Source organism: Vigna unguiculata, chromosome 8 (assembly GCF_004118075.2).
Source record: "Vigna unguiculata cultivar IT97K-499-35 chromosome 8, ASM411807v1, whole genome shotgun sequence".
In the NCBI taxonomy this organism is placed as follows: domain Eukaryota; kingdom Viridiplantae; phylum Streptophyta; class Magnoliopsida; order Fabales; family Fabaceae; genus Vigna; species Vigna unguiculata.
Window position 1 is genome coordinate 26,215,333 of NC_040286.1, and position 21,655 is coordinate 26,236,987.

The 21,655-nt window shown below is 35.3% G+C and overlaps 1 protein-coding gene across 2 annotated transcripts; it reads right to left on the bottom strand.

The window, feature by feature from the left end:
- Positions 1-408: 408 nt before the first annotated feature.
- On the bottom strand, positions 409-21,496 carry LOC114193522 (chaperone protein dnaJ 1, mitochondrial). Of its 2 annotated transcripts, none has more exons than XM_028083353.1 (20): positions 21,204-21,496; positions 21,004-21,112; positions 20,833-20,919; positions 20,631-20,722; positions 16,361-16,444; positions 16,173-16,211; positions 15,878-15,988; positions 15,544-15,585; positions 15,371-15,458; positions 15,123-15,187; positions 14,982-15,044; positions 14,807-14,879; positions 14,338-14,429; positions 13,022-13,093; positions 5,550-5,606; positions 4,361-4,409; positions 4,190-4,259; positions 1,871-1,960; positions 1,251-1,453; positions 409-818 (listed from the first exon to the last, which is right to left on the bottom strand). In XM_028083353.1, the coding sequence occupies exons 1-19, from the start codon at positions 21,228-21,230 to the stop codon at positions 1,354-1,356; spliced, it is 1,410 nt and encodes a 469-aa protein (XP_027939154.1). In that variant the 5' UTR covers positions 21,231-21,496; the 3' UTR covers positions 409-818; positions 1,251-1,353. The 2 variants fall into 2 exon arrangements, with proteins under 2 accessions (XP_027939154.1, XP_027939155.1); XM_028083354.1 differs by having other exon boundaries at positions 1,251-1,489.
- Positions 21,497-21,655: the final 159 nt, after the last annotated feature.

The window sequence follows — 21,655 nt, forward strand, 5'->3', positions numbered from 1 at the left end:
ATTATATTTAAATGTGCTTAGTATAAGTATAAATAAGTTATACAGAAATTTAAATATAAATAAAATAAGGAATGAGTGTTAGTCTATGTATAACCTGGCAAATTCTAAAATATGCGTAGAAAAATTATGAACGTGATTTTGAAAGAACACCCTAAGAAGGGTGGATGCTAGATGCAATATCTCTATAATTAAATCTTTTAGGTTTTATTCATAAAATAAATTTTTAATTTTTTATATTTTATATTTAAAAATTTTAATTTAAAATGTTTATAGTTTTTAATTAAATTTTATCTTAAATGTTATTTTAAAATAAACTAAGAAATAAGGAACATTCCATTAAAAACATAAATGGAGGAAATATTAGTTTATCACAAATATAAGAAAAAGAAAGGTTAACATTTTTTTTTCTAAAAGCTACAAAGTGTATGACTATTATTTTATTAAAATTTTAAGTCTCTATCCTAAAATTAGATAGAGTACAAGTGTAATGAGATTTTAGTAAATGTAATTTTCCCTCTTTTTATCTCACTTTTGGCATCTAAATTACAACATCAAATGCACTACAAATATATCACTATAAAGCCAAGGGAAACAAATATACATCGGAAGTTCCCATCTTCGATAGGTGTAACCCACGGCGACCTTCGCATTAATCAGTAAAACTGTAGAAGTCTCATGAAATAAATTTTCAACGTTGTCAATCTTATCCATTGAAAAATTGAGAACATTTAAAATAACTGGCCTCCATGAAAGAACATCATTCAGCGATAGCCCAACTCCACAGATGTCAGTTGCAACTTCGTCCACTCTATTCATAACTGGCACAATGGGACAAAGTGAGTAATCACCAAAATTATCTATTGTTCCAAGTTCTTAGGATAATTTAGTCCCTTGATCAATCTATGAATGGACCAAGTATAATAATGAATCATGCTAACTGCTTGACTGTTAAAAAAGTATATTATGTGATTTGCTTTTCTTGGCAAACTAATCTTATTGCCTTTCCTTTCTCCAGATGATTGGCAAGAAATAATGAAACTTCTAAAAACTTGATTAGTATAACAAGTGCATGCATGCAAACTTTTCGATTAATTGATAGGACAGTCAACAGCATTAATTGGCATGTGCTACTTCATGGAGCTGCATCTAGAACAACCAACTCTTTCTGCACTTTTTTTGAAACATGCATATGCATCAAATGAAAGACATAGCTGAAACTACCAGTGAAGGAGATAAATTCAGTAATATACCTTATAGTTTACTTGGTTCCTAAGAATGAAGAACTTAGCAACCACAAAAACTTGGTCTTTGGCTAGTCTGCTGTGCAATCCTATTTGATCTTTGATCCAGCTATCAGGTCAACACTTTGTTAATGAAGACAAGGAATAATATCAGCACAGATAGTTCCAGCATAAACTTTGGAGCCGTCGTGTGTTCAAGAATTTGCTGCCACCTGTAAGTTCAACCAGTAGATAGCTGCTGGTAAAGCCTGTTATCCATTTTTGTCTCCATTATAATCAGATGTCACTCAAAAACACAGATAATCACACAAACCTAAACCAAACAAATAAAGCAAGCATACTCAAGAAATTATCAAGTAAATACATACAAGGGTGAGGTCTACGCATGTCAAAACTGGTATCTGTGATGATTATGCAATTCATAGGATAAGACAAAGAATGCTTTACTATTATATGTTTTACAAGTTACTTTAATTTCAAAGCATTCTGACCCACTATTCTCTCAACTGTAATGTGTCCGTATTGTCATCTAGCCCAACCCAATTAGCCATGAAATCATCAAATATTTACGAGGACCACAGGCAACTAAAACTAGTACGGTATGCCAAGAACTTAGTGAATGTGCATACCAATTTCCCCCAAATGAAGAGCTGTTTCCCTCATTTATTTCTTCCTTCGCAAGTTCTTCAAGTATAGCACGTTGTCGTTCATTGATTGCACTAAAAGAATGAGTAGACCAGAAGTGAGTTGATGTAAATGCAACTTGGAAGAAAGCATATCAGAGTTTATTGTAAGGATAATCAAAGAAAAGGCAAGCACTATCCAGATACCATTTATCGTAAGGCACAAAAAAATCACACATAAGCAAATTCAATAAGATATGGTGCAAATTCAACACGTAGCAGCAAGCATTCACCAAACAAGCATAAACAGTAACACAATAAGTAGTGAAATGGCTTTAAAAGGTACTGCAAAATAATGGGTCATACACACGAGTTGCTACTCCTTGCATGGTATCTGTTACGTGTAACGGTTAGGCCCATCTCTTTGTACTTTTCTATTCATAAATACATATTCCTATGTGTTCTACACACATTAGAGATTTAGTCTATGCCTTTCTCTCTCTTTTATTTTAATATGCCATCAGAATTAGGTTTAATCCTTGCCTCCTGATCGGTTAACCTGTGCCAAATTTTTTTTCCTTTTTCTCCGACGTTGTTCTTGGTTTTTTTTCTTTTCCAGCCATTGTTTTTTTCAACCACTATATTACACCACCTAGTTTGATACCCCGTCTTTTCTTTTGAAAACTTTCTCCGACATTGTTCTGTTTTTCTTTTTCGAGCCATTGTTTTTCTCCACCACTATATTACACCACCTAGTTTGATACCCCGTCGTGTCGCCGCTGCCTATGCCATCTCCATGCTGCTTAGACCAGTGACATTACACCACCTAGTTTGATACCCCATCATGTCACCGCCTATGCCATCTCCATGCCACTTGGACCAGTGACACCACAATTGTGATCGTCCAAGCCAAGCGACCACCACACAATAAACATTGTTGTGATCAAAGCTCCAATGCGCTTGCATTGCACATGTCGCATCACTTCCTATTGCACATGTCGCATATGGCCTCAAGCAGTCTCTTAGATGAGGCAGGTTCAACAATTTGGTATGACTTACAATGAGACAAATCATTCAATATTTTACTGTCACTCAAGTGTTGGGTGTATGTATATATAATATTATATTTTGATGATATTGTACTTACACGTGATTACCATGGCATCTCACAGGTAAAGCAACACCTTTGTCACCACTTTCAAACCAAAGACCTTGGCAAACTTAGATATTTGTTAGGAATTGAGGTAGCACAATTGAACAATGATGTTGTTATTTCTCAAAGATACTATACATGGGATATTTTGGAGGAATTTGGGTTGATAAATTCAAAGTTTGTTGAAACACTCATGGATCCCAATGCCAAACTCCTACCTAATCATGGTGAGTCACTCTCAAATCCTAAGAAGTACAAAAGATTAGTTGGAAAATTAAACTATCTTACAGTTATTTACGCTAATATTTCCTTTATAGTTAGTGTGGGAGTGGATTTCTTAATTCTCCATGTGTAAATCATTGGAATGTTGTCATTCGTATATTGAAGTACATTAAAGGTTCTCCTAGACATAGCTTGTTATATGGACACAATAATCATACTAGAGTTGTAAGTTACTCAGATGCTTCTCCTAGACAAAGCTTGTTATATGGACACAATAATCATACTAGAGTTGTAAGTTACTCAGATGTTGATTAAGCAGACTCTCCTTATACGAGATCCATTTCTAGATATGTTGTATTCATTGGTAATAATTTGATCTCTTGAAAGAGCAAGAAACAAAATGTACTAAGATTTAATGTGGAAGCAGAATATAAAGCTATGCCCTAAGCTACTTGTGTGCATATTTGGCTTAAAAATTACTTAAAAGACTTGCAATTTGGATAGGTCACTCAAATGACCCTTATATGTGACAATCAAGCTACTCTTCATATTAGCTCAAATCCCATCTTTCATAAAAGAACCAAACAAATTAAGATTGATTGTCATTTTATTCGAAAAAAGATTATATATGGAGAAATAAAAAATGAGTTTGTTAACTCTAATGATCAATTAGCAAATATTTTTATTAAACTATTATGAGGACCTAAAATTGATTATATTTGTAACATATGCTTAATACATATGATTTATATTAACCAGTTTAAGAAAAGTGTTAGACGTAACAAACTTTGGCTCGTCTCTTAGTATTTTCCTATTTATAAATGCATAAACCTAACTCTATGTGCTCTACACACTATCATATTGCTTCTTTACATTATAAATAACACATTCCTCAAAGACTAAGGTCTTTTAAGTTAAACTACAAAAGAAGATGAGTGCAAGGAACGTACATTGGAAGGTTAACACGAAACCGTACATATTGATCCCCATGATGTACAAGAAATCCATGCTTTGGAAGTCCTACATCAACAATGATGGTAAATATACTTTTCGAGCACCACGAAAGAAAAGAACTAAAAACTCGTCAAAAAAACTGTCTATAAGAGAACATTTCATTTAACCTTTGCCTCTTAATACCAGAAGCTGTCCATGTTGAACACCCTTGGGTATCTGAGGGGAACACAATCGCAGAATATTAGGCAAAGCATGGTCAAAAGAAGCAGTCATGTGAACAATAACTCCAGCAAGTTGGAAGTCAAAATTTGATAATTGAAACAATATGATAGAAACCAGTTCAAATACAAGTGAATGAATGAAATGTATTAAGACCACTCCTGGACTCTCAAAAGGTCGAAGCCTCCCTCGATTCCTATACAAATTCTCACACAATGTATCACCCAACTATCAATCCCTATGTATATTTATATACATCATCAACCACTGGATTCATTAATTGAATAACCACTTAACTAACAAACAGCCAGGCTTGTTTTTCTCCCACCACATCCCTTCAGCATTAAGATTTAGAACATAAATTTGGAATACACAACACAACGAAGTACAATGCTAAGTAAGCAGGGAAGTTATCTTTTTGACAAAAAAATGTTACAATGGCTACTACTGTCCTATTGTGTGTCACTTTAACACGTGAATGACTACTATGGACTTAATTGTGTACACTGTTGTACTGTAATTCTTTAAAGCTTAAGGGATTTAAGGTCAGAGGAAGGAAAAGAGATCGAAACACTAGATTGCATTGCATCTATTAACTAAGATGCATTGCAATGTATGCACATAGTGTGATCATAAAACCTAGGACACTAACTCTTATTTATATTAATATAATCCCAACTAGTTAGGGAAACAAACCATATGACAGAATAAGGAGTATAATAATCAAGCCTAAAAAATATTGAGAGGATAGGTGAGAGTAATCATTGGAGATAATGTAAGGTATTGTGTGATAAGATATTTTCATATATTCCAACATTCTGGAGGTTTAAAAAGAACGTCTCTCAAGACACGACTCAGGAGGAAAACCTTTACAAAAGAAAAAGAGGGGTATGCTAATCTTATATATCATTTCCATTTCAGTCTAATAAAAATATTATATTGACGAAGTTGTCTAAAATCACTCAACAGGAAAAGATCTTATAGTATCAGTAAAAGCTGTAGGGATTCACTGGTAGTAATCTATAATTAACATGCCTTGACCTTTAAATGAGCCATACTCCATTCCTTTGAACTACTCTTTGCCAAAAAATAAAAATAAAAAAACTAAACTAACATTGAAAATAAATCTTGTCTTACTTTTAATTGCGTCTTCCCGGATAAAGTAGGCACCTCAACTTCGCCACCAAGAATAGCCTGCAATGTTAAAGCTTTTGTCTGATTAATAACACTGATATCAACTTAGGTGCACTGTCAATCAGACAATTAAGACGCAAAAGGTATGTGCAAGTCTTTTATAGTGGGACTCATTTAAATAATATTTTCTAATAAAATGCATGTAATGGCACTTGAGAAAAAAATATAGAGGAGTTAGAGGGAATTTGAGAGAGTATGTAATCCCCTCTCCTAAGAGTTTCATATTTATAATATCTTGGGATAAATCAAATACAATGAACAAAAGAGAATTCTAGAAGACATTTCTAGGAACTAGGTTTAGTACAAAACACACAGCACCTAATGATAAATCATATTAAAGATCATTTATTCTTACACTCCCCCTCAAGCTGGAGTATACAAATCAAATTGGAGTATACAAATTATATGTACCAAGCTTAGAAAAAATAAATCCGGTCTAGGGACTTCTAGAATTATATGTATCAAACTTGGGACAAATAAATCCAATTTAGGGACTTCTCAATGATTTTGTTAATATATATGCAAGTTGATCATATGATCCAACAAACTTGGTGCAGATTTCTTTGGAAAACAACTTTTCTCGAATAAAAAGGCAATTTATTTTTGTTAGATATATCGCGTTAATTAGGGAAACATAGCGTTTATTATTCATAAGGGAAAATAGACATTGTTTGATATTGGTAAATATTGTTGATATTGTTTATTACTCTTAGAAGAGTAGTTTTAAGCCTAACTCAACCCCACAAAACCGGCTTACAAGGTGAGGTTTGCACCTCACTTTTATATTATGAAATTGTCTAATCTCTAGTCGATGTGGGACTTCCAACATAACCCCCCATGCCAAGGTATATACATCTCGTGCGTGGGACTAGAAATTAATGGGTGGTCCATTAGCAGCCCGATAACGAGTGCAACAGAATATCCAAGAAATTTCGCTAGGATAAACTTTAACTTGGCTATGATACCATGTTAGAAGTGGACTTTAAGCCTAACTCACTTATATATTATGAAATTGCCTTATCTCTAGTCGATGTGGGACTTCCAACAATTACAATATCTTCTATTTAGCATATTCATATCTGGTTGCCATATATTCTTGTATCAGTATTATAAATACATTCACCCTATGTGTATTTTACACAAGAGGGAGATTAACCCTATATAGTTTTTCTCAATATTCAACATGGTATCTAGAGCTTAAGGTTATTTTGGCATTATTTTTTCATTGCCCCTGCCACAACAACCATTGCCACTGTCGCCCACCGTCGTCGTTGAAGTGTCAGTTTCGACCGGTAACCACACAGTTATGATCGTCTTGGCCAGATGACCTCAACACTGCAAGAATCATCGCCATCAGAGCAGCGACACGTCCTCACGCACCATTCGCAGTCGCGCCTCCTCCCGTTTCACTGCTACGTGTGGCGACATGTCGTCCATCCTCTCCAACAATGATCCCCTACGCCGAAATCGCCTCGTTCTACTTTTTTTAGGTCTGGTCTTGTTGATCCAATCAGACCTCTTTGGTGTTTTAGGGTTTTTCTCTCTCTTCCTCCATGGCATCTTTTGCTGCCTCTTCTAATTCTAAAATCTCTTCTATAACCACCCGTGTGTTTGACCAGTCCATTTTCACTATCTCAGTGTGAATTTGGTCATTGATAAGTTAGATGGCACAAATTATGCGACTTAGGCATCGAACATTAAACTTTGACTTGAGAGTCAGGGATATCTTGATTATCTTATTCAAAAAATGATTGATATTGCTCCAGGTGGTTTTTCTCGTTGGAAGAGAATTGATGCTCATAAATGCATGGTTCTCAAGAACATGATCCAATCCTCTTTAAAACAAATGTTTCGGACTTACGCCACATGTTCTGAAGTCTGGGAACAAGCCAAATTGTTATACACTAATGATACTCAACGTCTTTATGGTGTTTGTCACAATCTTTTTGATATTGTTGCTCTTCGCAATCAGGACCCTATGGCTGATTATTTGGGTAAGATGCATCCTCTTTTTCATGAATTTAATGACTTATTATCTCCTACCTCTACTTCTGCCCAAGAATTAGAGCAATGGTCAAAGTTCTTCATGGTTTTCATTTTACAAGGACTTCCTGATAAATATTCCCATGTTTGTGATCAGATATTGGGTTCCCCTGTTATAGCCAATTTTACTTCTACTTGTTCCACCCTATTATGTGTGTTATGCAAATCTCTCAATGATCCATATGTTTTTGCCAATAATTTCTCTACTTTGACATCTCAACATGATGATCGCAATCGCTCTCACAACACAAGCAAAGGGTGTCCCAAGTGTGACCATTGTGGCAAGCTAGGCAACAAAATTGATAAGTGTTATGCTTTACATGGTCGTCCTCCTCGATATGTTGCTTTTGCTCAGACTAATCCTCCCTCACAATCATCTCTTGTGGATCCCCCTTCATCTGCTCCTATCGTCAAATCTACTCTCTTCAATGAATTTCTTAAATGGTGTGAGGATCGTAAGCCCTCTAGTTCCATTGCTTTTGTTGCACGCACAGGTATATCTTTTGTTGATCTGACTCAATCTTCTTCTATTGGTCCTTAGGTTTTCGACTCAAGAGCCACATATCACATCACTAGTAACAAATCTCTACTTACTGTACCTAGTTATGTACCTAGAATAGTCCCTTAACCTTCCATCTCCCTATTGTGTCAACTCTTTATCAATATAAATAGAAGAACATGAGAAGGGTCCTTAAAGCCCTCTAGAGATATATTTCCTGTTTTTAATCTCAAGTTGGTATCAGAGGAGGATTGCTAGCAGGTCAGTCCCACTTTGGTTTTTGTCTCGTCTTGTCAGTCGGACATAATCACTATTGTCTACGATTGTCTAGCTTTGTTCGCTACTATCCACCTTTATCTACAATTGTCCACTACCTTCTGAAACTATCCAACACTGTCAACCACTGTTCTCTGCCGATTCATCATTGTCTGCCACCGTTTACCACCAGCCATTTTCATAGTTAATCCAGCGACCACAGAATCTGGATCGTCACTCTGAGCGACGCCAACCCCACTGGTGTAGAAGGCCAGTTCACTGCCATGCTCGCCGTCTATGTTTGCGACAACCAGGCGTGTGTAGTCCACACGACATTGTCCTCTCATCAGAACGTCACCACGCCCCCTCCATACTTGTCGTCGAAGCCCCCTCTCTCTGTTCTATCCCTCGAAACTTCATTTCAGAGAAGTCTAGAAGCCACTATTGTCAGACATAATCACTATTGTCTACGACTGTCTAGCTTCATTCGCTACTATCCACCTCTATCATGGTTACCACACGAGGAAGAGGAGGACGAGGCACTAGAGGAGGACGTGGAGGTCGAGGGTGTCCTCAGTGCACATACTATAAAAGGATGGGTCACACCCAAGAAAACTGCTACTCCTTGCATGGTTTTCCTTCCGAAACAGCCAATGTCTCAAAGGCCGAAACTGCCGACTCCTAGTTCACTAAGGATGAATATCAAAAGCATCTACAGTTAAAGTCTAACAACTTGGCATAAACATCTCAAACTCAAAGCACATCTATAGCTTGCATTTTCAATCTAAGGAAGGTTAAAATTCATGAGTAATTGACTCAAGTGCTGCTAAACACATCTCTGGTAATACTTCTTTGTTCTCAACCATTTTCTTTCAAAAAAAAAATCATTTACAACCCTTACAAATGGCTCTAGTAAACAAAATATTAAGAAATGGCAATGCCAAAGAGTACTTCTCATCCATTTTTTTTGCAGTTTTGAGTTCACATAGTATATTACATCAGTCCACTTGTCCTCATACACTACAGCAAAACAATATAGCAGAAAGAAAAAATAGACAATTGGTTTTAAGTGTTCGTACCCTTTTGCTGGGTGCCCATATTCCCATCCATAACTAGGGGATGTCATCTTAACTGCATGTTTTCTTATTAACAAGATGTCATCCTCCTCTCTCAATCCTTTCTCCATTTTGTTTGCAAATAATCCTCCAAGGTTTTTTGGTTGTGTATGTTTTGTTCATGACATGTCTCTAGGGTTAGACAAAATTTATGCTCGTGTTATTCTTGGACTACTCATGACTTCAAAAAGAATACTAGTGTTACTCTTCTAAAACCAAGAAGTACTACATGTTTGCCAATGTTACATTCTTTGAACAGACTCCTTACTTCTATCCATCTATTCAAGATGTTCATGTCATACAGCAAGTCCTACCTATTCCAGTGATTTAGTCCAATATCTCCAATGTCTTTGTCAATCCAAGTCTTGATCAATGTTCTCCTGAACCATCATCTCCACATATTGATATCCTCCAACACAAGACACTGATGGATAGTCCAATTCTCCAAGAACATGGTGAATCCCCTACTTTAGATTCTCCTCCCTCATCACTTGATATCATGACTCCTGGTGAAGCTGATTCAGGATGGTCCACTGCTCTCAAAAGCGTTCCACTCAAAACCCACATCCCATTTATAAAGTTCTTAGCTACCACATATTGGTGCCTTCCTATTTTCCCTTTTATCCTCGGTATCTTTTGCTGTTATTCCCAAATATGAGAATGAAACACTTGATCATCCTGGATGGTAAGGAGCCATGATTGCAGAAATGCAGGTCTTGACCACAATAATACTTGGGAGCTTCTACCTCTCCACCTAGCAAAAAGGCAGTTGGTTGTCGATGGTGTATGCAATTAATGTCAACCCTGATGGTGAAGTTGATCGACTCAAAGCTGGTTAGTTGCAAAAGGGTGCACTCAAGTTTATGGCCTTCATTATTGTGACACTTTATCACCTGTGGCCAAGATGATTACTATTCATCTCTTCTTTGCAATTGTAGCAATTCGTCACTAGCCAATTCATCAATTGGAGATAATAAATGCCTTCCTCCATGGAGATCTCGAGGAAAATGTTTACATGGAACAACCTCCTGGGTTTGTTGCTCAGGGGGAGTTTGGTATGGTATGCAAATTGCATCACTCTATAGATGGCCTCAAGCAATCATCATGTGCTTGGTTTGGAAAATTCAGCTCCATTATTCAAAAATTTGGGCTAAGATGCAGTAAAGCAGATCATTCAGTCTTTTCCTATCATACTTCTCTCGGGAAAAATGTTTACTTAATAGTATATGATATAGTGATTACAAGAGATGATACTGCTGAAATATCTCAACCGAAAGAGTACTTATGTAGACATTTTATAACCAAGAATCTTTGAAGCCTCAAATACTTCTTTGGCATTGAAGTAGCTCAGTCAAAAGATGGAGTTGTAATCTTTCAGAGGAAGTATGCTCTTGATATATTATAAGAAAATAGCTATGATTGATTGTAGACAAGTAGACAATCTTATGGACGCAAATCAGAAATTAATGCAGAAGAAAGTGAATTATTCTCCAATCCAAGGAGATATAGGAGGCTGGTTGGAAAACTAGTTTATCTCACTATTACAAGGTCTGATCTATCTTCTGCAGTTGCATTGGTTCGTCAATTCATGCACACTCCATATGTTGGCCATTGGAAGGTTGTTTCGCATTCTAAGGTACCTCAAAAAGGATCTTGGGCAAGGGTTGTAATATGAAGATAATGAAAGCATTCAGGTCTCTAGGTACTGTGTACAAATTGGGCTGGTTCGCCAACTGATAGACAGTCTACTACTAGATAGTGTTTTACTTGGAGGAAACATTATTTCATGGAAAAGTAAGAAACAGAATGCAGTGGCCCGATCGACAGCTGAAGCTGAATATAGGGCAATGGAGCCACTAACGTGTGAACTTACATGGGTGAAGCAGTTCCTTCAAGAGATTAACTTTTGTGACATCCAGACTATGAAGATGTATTGTGATAATCAAGTAGTTATCCACATTGCATCAAATCCAACATTTCACGAGAGAACTAAACATATAGAAATTAATTGTTATTTTGTTCGTGAAGAGTTGTTGACAAAAGAAATATGTACCAAGTTTGTTAGATCAAATGACCAACTCGCAAATGTTTTCACCAAGTCGTTAAGGGAACCTCAGATTGAGTTTATTTATTCCAAGCTTGGTACATACAATTTGTATGCTCCAGCTTGAGAGGGAGTGTTGGAACAATTATTAAGTCTAACTATGTTAGTGTGGTTAGTATGACTAAACTAGGGAGTAATGTGTTGGGTTATATTTACTTACTGTACCTAGTAGTCTAGGACAGTCCCTTGACCTTCCATCTCCCTATTGTATCAATCAACTCTTTATCAATATAAATAGAAGAACATGAGAAGGGCCTTCAAGCCCTCTAGAAATATATTTCTTTGTTTTTAATCTCAAGTGAAACCTTGGCCAAGGAACTAAAGTTCCAGTAATGCAAAAGAGAAGTAATTTTTTCCATTTAGTGTTTCAGAAGTTATAGTAGAAGGAGTCCCGGAAAAAGATGTTATAGCCCCTAAAGACATGATGAGTGGGCAGGAGCAAAGAGATCATCAAAAAAGTAGAGAACATAAAAGGAAAAAAACACAAGGGGTCTAGGATCTATGATTGGCACAAAGCACACAGCACCTAACAATAAATCATATTAAAGATCATTTATTCTAAAAATGGCAAAAGATAATTGTTGTGATTAAGCACATGTAAAATGTGATATAGCCGCTGTTACAGAATTTCAGAATTTGCAGAACTTACTATTCTATGTGTTAGCAGGATGACTTAGATATGGCAGAACATGTATGTTATAATCAATATGGTACAAAGATTACATAATAGATATTTGCAGCTTTCTAATATGATGAAGGCTTAGAACAAAAGCTGTACCACTTCATGTAATATGTGTAAATCTGTTTCCTCAAGCTGAAAGACTGAAGGTACAGGAGATACTCATTTCAATACTTTCTTTGATCACTACATGCACATCAACTTCTCAAGTGTGAGGCTCTATTATCTGAATTTTCCTCAGGTAAATGAGCACGGTGGCCTAACTGCTCTCAAGTAACAGGAGAGGACACTATTGCTTTTGTTAGAAATATCATATCGACTAGAGATAGAACCAATATAAAGTATATGAGAGTAATCATCATCTTACAAGTCAGTTTTGTATCATTAAGTTAAATCTAAGTGGTATCAAAGTCTATCCTAACAAGGTTTATTACCTGCTATTGGACCTTTCACAAAAATCTAGTCTCAGACTCGAGATGTTCAATCCTTAGAATGATGTGACATGTCAATTGCTTTCTACAGACAGACATGGACAGAACTTTTTTCCAGAAGAGTCTTAGGATAGAAAATTCTGCTTTATTTGGTGTATTATGTATGATTTAATATTACTCTTCTCTAGTATATCAATAAGTTTTATATCAGTGTTCAGGTCTTTCTCCTTTAAATCAGATGATTAGACATCCAACAGTAATGAAAGCGTAGAACATATCTTGTTCTCACCTGTGTAAAGCTAATATTAGACTCCACGTAGATATCCGCACCATTTCTGGTAAAGATTGAATCCTCTGCCACCTATATCAACAGAAAAAACAAAAAAAAAAAAAGATGCTTCAATAAGAATAGAAGTATAGAACATCATTTGGCACAACAAACAAAAATGTAACAGTACTATAGCGGAAAGCATATTACTGGTTTGAAATTTTAAACAGTGACATATAATCAAGATGGAAAAGAATACTGAGATATGCTAATGCATTATAAATATTGCCTCATAATTACATGATCTAGGAAAACAAAGCACTTCTACGATGTTGCACTAACCTGACCCTAACTAGACTACTGGGGGTAAATAACCTTTAGAGGTAATAAGCTATTAATCCTAAAAGAGTTAGATATTTGTTCTTGAGCAGGCCAAAGAAAAAGAAGCTTGTACACTTCAGTAAGATTATTTATATCAATAGTTTTCACTGATGACACAACTGTCATGGTGTTCAGGGTTTAACTTATCGAGCAAATTCAAACTTTACAAAATATTGAATATTGAAAGCATGACAATCTAAGAAAACATAAAAACAACTTTGTTGTTAAGTTATTTAAATTTTATGAATATTGAGTCAATTTCCATTTTGGACCTCCATACATAGTCTTAAAATTTTATGAGTATTTAAGTTATTTAAATGGTACACTGTTCTATTCATGAATACAGTTTTAGTTTACGAAATCAAATTGGTTTTGAAAAGGACTATTCATGGTAATAATATTCATTGAAGGACTAATGTAAAGTCAACAGTACCTAGAAGACCAATTTATGCTAAATGCATCCTCGGACATTAGCTCCATTATGTACGCTAAGAAGAATATAGTCTTTAATGTGTAGAGACATGAGAGCAAGAATGCTTAAATATGAAAGAAATAAAAAATGTATGAAGCAAATACTTATGAGTTAAGGAGACCGAGCATTGTACATTAAGTGAAGCAGGTTTTACAGTTTTGAACTTACAAAGAAGGAAGTTACATAAAAAAAAAAGAAAGTACTCTGAAGAGGCGAGCCCGAAGTTTTAACTAGAATTAGTATTTTCCTCAATAGCTTTTCAGGACCTAATTTTGAACTATCGAAGATAATTATGATGCGTGCCCAAATGGAATTCAGATTTTATAATGAAATATGTCACATTGAGGAAGAATTGATTGTGCGTGCTTCCCAAACAAGCACTATTTCCCTCTAAAATGCTAAAGTTGGTTAAAACCACAGATCAATAGGCCAGCAGATAGCATATTGTGAGATCTAACACAAGATAATTAGGACAGAAAATTGCCTTTATTTTAATGTATAAACTTCCAGGTCGGCCTACACTTCCAGCAGCATTCCCACCTTCTGGCACATGGATTGTATCTCCCGAATCCACACCTACCAATTCATGGCAAACTATGATAAGAATGGGGGAAGGGGAGGATTATTCTTTGAATAAAATATAGGAGGCCAAATGTAAACCAAACCCACGCAGGGCAGGTCAGCAGCACGGACAAAACTTCCATGCATAAAGGATTCTTCTATATAACCATTAACACCATAAAAAGGGCAAAAGGCTATTCCATATCATAATAAACTTGAACACAAAGATGAAACATGGGCTGAAATGATTATCTCTCAGTAAAGAATTTCCAATGTGAGCAAGAAGCTACTACAGCAACAACCAAGTTGTATTCCACTATGTTCAGTTCAAATTGATGAGCTCTAACCAACACAAAACTTTAGGTAAGTTTGTCACAAGTATCAAAACCAACCTGCTGGTATAGTAACTTTAACCTCTTTAATCCCTTCAACCACCCCAGATCCTCTACATGATATACAAAAGTCCTGCGCCAATTAGATAGAGAAAATACAAATTTATGCAAGATTATGGCACAAAATAGATAACCAACAATACAAAAACTACTTGACATGGCATTTATGACATACCTTAGCGATTCGGCCTGATCCTTTACAGGTTATGCATGTTGATGTAAATGGGGGGATTGTAACCTGGCAAAATACATCACAACCAAGATTAAAGAATATAATAATAATTAATAATCAACATTGCTTTTTGAAGGCACTTACTCGACCTAAGCCCCTACATGTTGGACAAACTATTGGAACGGCATCAAGAGGATGGCCCTGCCCATCTGAATTCATACAATGAAAGTGTTTGGCATCAAATTATTATGTGCCAAAATTATGTGCTAAACTTCTTTTGTAATCAGAATTTATTCATATGAAAACAATATTTTTCCATTTCCTAAACCAATAATAACAAATGGAAAATAAAAAAGTTTCCTTAATTCCCAGAATATACTAAATTCACTCACTGCAATAATCGCAGGGAACGTATGCATCAAATGACACGTGTTTGGTGCATCCTCTTGCTGCTTCTGAGAAAGTAAGAGACAACTCCACCTATCAGCATAGCATTAAGCAAAAGATTAAGTTTGGAAAAGTAGGAATATATGTCAAGCTACAGAGAAACAATGGTTAAGCTAACCTCTATGTTTGATGAGAATTGAGTAGTTGCTTCTTCAAATATCTGTTACATCAAGAAAATTGCGAGATTTCCTCTTTACATTATTCTACGAAATGAATCCAAAAACATAAAGAATGTGTGCACTAGTGTGTATAGAGAGAGAAGGTGGGTATCATGTAAGAGCATACAAGCAAGGTAAGAAGTGATAGTGACCCTTCAATGAATTCTCAATAACAAATCATGCAAAACCAATTTTGACCATTCATATATAATCACATGACCATGATAATATATATTCAATTAATTTATTTATTAATTAATAAAACAAGACAAGATTACAGGAGAAAAAAAATACCTCAGAGAATACTTTATGAAATGAATCCGAAAAATGAGAACGATAAGCATTTCTAAACCTTTCTGCATCACCATGATTATATTCTGTATCTTCTGAACCACGAGTACGCATCTTCAATTGAAAAAAGGGTTCGTTTGAGAAAATAATAGAAAAATGTTATTTAAGTCAACATTGCAAATAAGAGTTATTTATGAATTAAAGAAATTTTGAACAGCCTTAAACAATTGAAGCTCCATAAATTTTGAACAGTGGCTAATATTTTTAAAATAAAATTCTAAAGTATATAAAAGACTACCTCGTCATACTGTGCTCTCTTTTTAGAGTCTCTCAATATCTGGAATTACATACCAAAACAGCAAGTGAAAATATCAATGTCAGTTAATTAGTTTATACCATAAATAATGTAGCCTGAAGAAGGGAGGGGTAAACATGTCTGAAAATGCAAGAGAAGAAATTAAACTTTCATAAAATGATAATAATGACCTCATAAGCTTCTCTTATGTCTTGAAATTTCCTCTTAGCAGATGGATTGTTCTTGTTTGCATCTGGATGGTACTTTTTGGCGAGCTGCACAACACAGAAAAGTGTGGCATGATGAAGTATTAACTAAAATAAAACATTTATTTTTTTTAATATTGTTGTCAAAACAGTGTGATGATGGAATATATAGATTGAAAACCAACATACTACGCTCTAACCCCCAAAAACAGTTTGATAGATTAAATTGCAGAACAATAAATAGAATGTCCTCTTCTTCTTTGAACAATAAAATTCCATATTCCATTGTGTTTCCAAATAACCTCTTTTTTCCATTTCTCCTCAAGTATTTGGCTGTGTTTTGTTCATGGTATGTATCCAAGTTTGCACAAACTTTCCGTCTAAGCAATCAAATGTGTCTTCTTAGGATATTCTCATCTTCAAAAAGGGTATCATCTTATTCCCCTAACACTAAGAAATATTACAAGTTTGCAAGTATCACCTATTTTGAGGAAACACTTTATTCCCTTCCTCTACACAAGATGTAAACTTTGTCCAACAAGTCTTGCCTATACCTTTCGTTGAACTCTCTATGTATACAACTCCAAACATTGTTTCATCTCCTTCCAATACTCCAAATTCCTCACATCAACACAGTTCTCCTAGACCATCACCTCTGACTCCAATGTCTAGTCAAATACCACATGGTGAGTCCACTTGATCAAGTCCCTCACCATCATCGTCTGACGCTACGACTATTAATAATAAGGATTCTAGTTGGCCTATTGTCATTCACAAAGGTATTAACTCTACTCAGAATCCTCATCCTATTTATAATTTTTAAGTTATCATTGTTTGTCACCTTTGTATTATTCTTTTATCCCCTCTATCTCTTCTATTACCATTCCTAAAAATGTGAAAGAGACACTTGATCATCCTGGATGGCAACAAGCCATCATTGCTAAAATGCAAGCCCTTGAACAAAATGGTACATGGGAATTAATTCCACTTCCATCTGGAAAGAAGAGAGTTGATTGTCATTGGTTCTATTCCATAAAAGTTAGATCTAATGGTGAAGTGGATCGCCTCAAAGCTTGATTGGTAGCAAAAGTATATATTCAGATATATGGGATCGACTACGGTGATACTTTCTCTCTGGTGGCCAAAATGACTACTCTCAGACTTTTCCTTGCCACGGCAGTTATCTATCATTGGCCCCCGTCATCAATTAGATATTAAAATTGTTTTTCTGCATGGTGACCTAGAAGAGGAGGTCTACATGGAGCAACCTCTTGGGTTTGTTGCTCAAAGGGAGTATAGTTTGGTTTGTAAGTTACGTTGACCTCTCCATGGTCTCAAGGAATCACCTCATGCATGGTTCGAAAAGTTTAATCACATTGTTCAATCCTTTTGGCTGAAACATGGTGAGGTAGATCACTCTATTTTATTTTGTCACACCTCCCCTGGAAAATGTTTGTACTTAATAGTGTACATTGATGATATAGTAATCATAGGAAATGATGTTGTTAAAATCTCTTAGTTAAAGAAACACTTATGCCATCATTTTCAGACTTAGGATCTTGGAAATCTAAAATATATTTTGGGCATAGAGGTAGCCCAAATCAAAGGAAGGAATTGTAATCTCTCAAAAAAAATATATATACTCTTGACATCCTTAAAGATACAGGTATGGTCAATTGTAAACCAATGGACTCACCCATGGATCCAAATCAAAAATTAATGGCAAAGTGGGGAGAAGTTTTCTCTGATCCAGAAAGGTATAGAAGACTGGTTGGAAAACTTGTTTATCTTACTATCACTAGACCAAATTTGTCCTTTTGTAGTTGGTGTTGTAAGTCAATTCATGCAAAATCCTTGTGTTGATCACTGGATATTGTGACGCTAATTCGGTTGGTTCTCCAATGGATATTGTTCTAACACAAATATTGTGTTTTGCTTGGAGGAAATATTATCTCATGGAAAAGCAAAAAGCAAAATGTTGTTTCTCGATCATCTGCTAAAGTTGAATATAAGGCAGTGATGTCTCTTGTGAACTTGTATGGTAAAACAACTCATTCAAGAGCTTAATTTTGTGAGATCCAGGCCATGAAGATGAATTGTGATAACCAAGCTGCTCTCCACCAGTTCAATATTCACGAAAGAACTAAACATAGAAATTTATTGCCATTTTATTTGGGAAAAATTGTTGTCAAAAGAAATTTCTACTGAGTTTGTTGGATCTAATGATCAACTTGCAGATGTGTTAACCAAGTCCTTAAGGGGACCTCAGATTGAGTTTATTTATTCCAAGCTTGGGACATACGCTCCAGCTTGAGGAGAAGTGTAGGAATAAGTATTAAATATGGGTAGAAAGTAGTTATGTTGGGAACTACTACTTGTTTATCTAGGAGTTGTACCTAGTTTTGTACCTATGCTCCTAGTGCAATCTTTCAATCTTTCATCTTCTCCTTGTATCATATTTCTATCATTATAAATAGAAGATCATAAGAGGGGTCTTTTAAGCCCTCCAAAAATATTTTTTCTCTCTTATTAACTCAAGTGTTTTCTTCTTTCCTATAGTTTATTAAGATGAAAAGAATTTAGTTGAAAAAATATAGAAAAAATATAGCATGATAATTTACTATGGGACAAAGCTTTCAATTCCCCTTAATGCACACGCATTGGCGAAATATCGAAAAGACCATGTACCACCAAACTAGAGGCAGCCTGTACATTGCATAGGTCTTTGTAATACATGTTAAATGTGAAAAGGTATAAATTTAAAAAATATTGAAGAAAAATCATGTCACTAGTTTATAAAATATATAAATTAAAATATAAAAAATATAGTAAATTTTAATTTTGAACAAAAATGAGAATGGATTTAACTTCTTTTTCCATTCACAGAAAAAAATTTCCTCTCCTAAATTAGACAAAAAGTGAAGTAAAAACTAGAGAAAATGTAGTGCTCAACAAAATTAGCTTTCTTTCACAATATAATTAGGCTCCGTTGAAATCCAAATTTTTGGGACATTATTCATCATGAGATCCCTTCTAATAATTTCCTCCAAGGTCTCTCTAGCCTCCCTCTGTCCCTTTTCATAAAGGTAAAAAACCATGAGATCCACTCTCCTACCAGTTGCTGCCTTTGAAGATATCCAAACCATATAAACTGATTTTATATTATCTTTTCTTCAATCATTGTCACACAAAGCTGCCACAAATATCTTTTATACAATAATTTTGTATTATGTCCTTTTTTTGTACAAGAGATTCATCTTAACAAACTCATTTTTGCTGCTCTCATTTTTTTCTATCTCACTGTTTTTTAAAATCTCAAGATTCACAACCATAGAGTATATTCAATCTTACTATCATACTACAATACGAAAAAACTTCTCTTTTAGCTTTGTAGGAGCTTTGTGGTCACAAAAAACTCTCAATATTTTCTCCTTTGTGTAACATCTTCATTAATTACCTAAACATTCTGTAATATTGATCTATGTTGTGGTTAGGCATTTCTAATTTCTACTTTGAAGTCATTTTCCTATTGTTTTTTTGCTAAAATTGCTTATATTGAGTACTACTACTCAAGAAAAAACCTTTGTTTATAATGTCAATCTCCAAAACCCAAATTTATTGTTAACATCCACCTTGCTTCCACAATCAAAACTATATTGCCCACAGAAAACATGATTTAAGGATAGTTTTTATGTCTCTGTTATGCACATGGAAGACTAAATCAAACATGAACTCAATGATGAATCCTAATGTAAGCCTATCCTTATAAGAAAGTCCCCAGTATTACCTTCATGAGTTCTCAAACAATAAAATATTCCTCCATACATGTCTTTTATAGGTCAGTCACAAGCATATAAACAGTTAAATCTAGCTTAGTAACTATTAAGATTCCCTGTCCTTATAGTTAAACCTGGTTTGATAACATTAAATATTGTCGTGACTGAGAATAGATCATCTAATCTACCATTGCTGTCACTCTTAACAAGTACAAAACAATTGAAATAAAATATTCCTCCGACTGAGAATAGACTAATTTGCTATTATTGTCACTCCTACCAGGTACAAAGCAATTGAATGAAATTTCATCTCTCCAACAAAAAGTGTTCAAGATGAAAATTGAATCATCCCCATTGCCCAAACAAAACATGACAATCTTCCAATATATTCCACCTTCACTCTACCTAGCCAAACAAGCATAGATTTCATCAATGAATATGTCCTAAGCCAAAACAAGAGATTCCTGATACTCACGCACCAAGTGAAATGCCTTCTTTATCTCGTCCTGACTGGCATTTTCAGGAACACCAAGAACTCGGTAGTAGTCTCGGTCAGCTGAAGAAGACAATGCTGGAACAATACAAGCAGAAAAGGGAAACCAAATGAAGCCTCAGCGTATAGACATCACAAATCACCAATATTAATAAAAACAATGCAATTCACATCAGATTCAACAAAACCTGTCGCATGGAAATAACGATATCTAAACGGTATTCTCGGAATCAGAGACTCCTCTGTTTTCGTGACGAAACCGCAACTGACCAAAGCTGATACGCAGAACAATTAATTCCGTTTAAGAAATATCGAAAAACTAATTATTATGCAAAAAACAAGAGAAATTCGAAACGTGCCCCGAGCCAGTAAAAACGATTGGCCAGTCGACAAGAATTTGCTGAATGACGATTCTCCTTTGTCCATGAGCGATTCTGAGGCCGCAGACGAAAGCAAATGGCGCCGATACTGCATTGGAAAAATTCATAGTATGATCGATTCCAGAGAAAAAGGAATGGAGATTTTTAATAGTTTTGGGATTTGTCGTTTCTCCACTTACCGGCATTAAACGCATGAACCTTCTCATTCGCGTCAAAGGTTTGTGGATTAGTGATATCGCTGCGCAATAGAGATGAAAGAAGTGTGTGAGCCCGTAAATCTGCTTAATGGAGTATCGGAACAGCGATGAAGTGTTATCGGCGACTAAGTAATAGATTCCGGTGGCGGTGGTGGCGCGTGCTCGCAGAATTTTGGGCGTCGGGGTTTAGCGTACTGGGTTTAGGTTCGGGCTTAACACTTACGACTCGATGTAACGGGGTCGTTTCATTTCAGTTCTGCTAGCAGTCACTACATTACCGAATTTTGTTTTTCTTTGACAAAGATTCAATTACTGATTATACTTGTGATTTTTAGTTCATTTTTATAATTAAAATTAAAATTCATAACAAATAAATGTCTTAATTACTTCATTGATTTCAACTTTGATTTAACACTTGCAAGTAGGTCTACATT

Bases quoted from the DNA above. Each gene is read 5' to 3' on its own strand.
- LOC114193522 (XM_028083353.1), bottom strand. From the start codon at position 21,230: ATGAGAAGGTTCATGCGTTTAATGCCG. The intron at 21,113-21,203 runs GTAAGTGGAGAA...TTTCCAATGCAG, and splicing joins GGTTCATGCGTTTAATGCCG to TATCGGCGCCATTTGCTTTC. The intron at 16,445-20,630 runs GTGCGTGAGTAT...TGTGTTGTGCAG, and splicing joins TAAAGAAGGCATTTCACTTG to CTCGCCAAAAAGTACCATCC.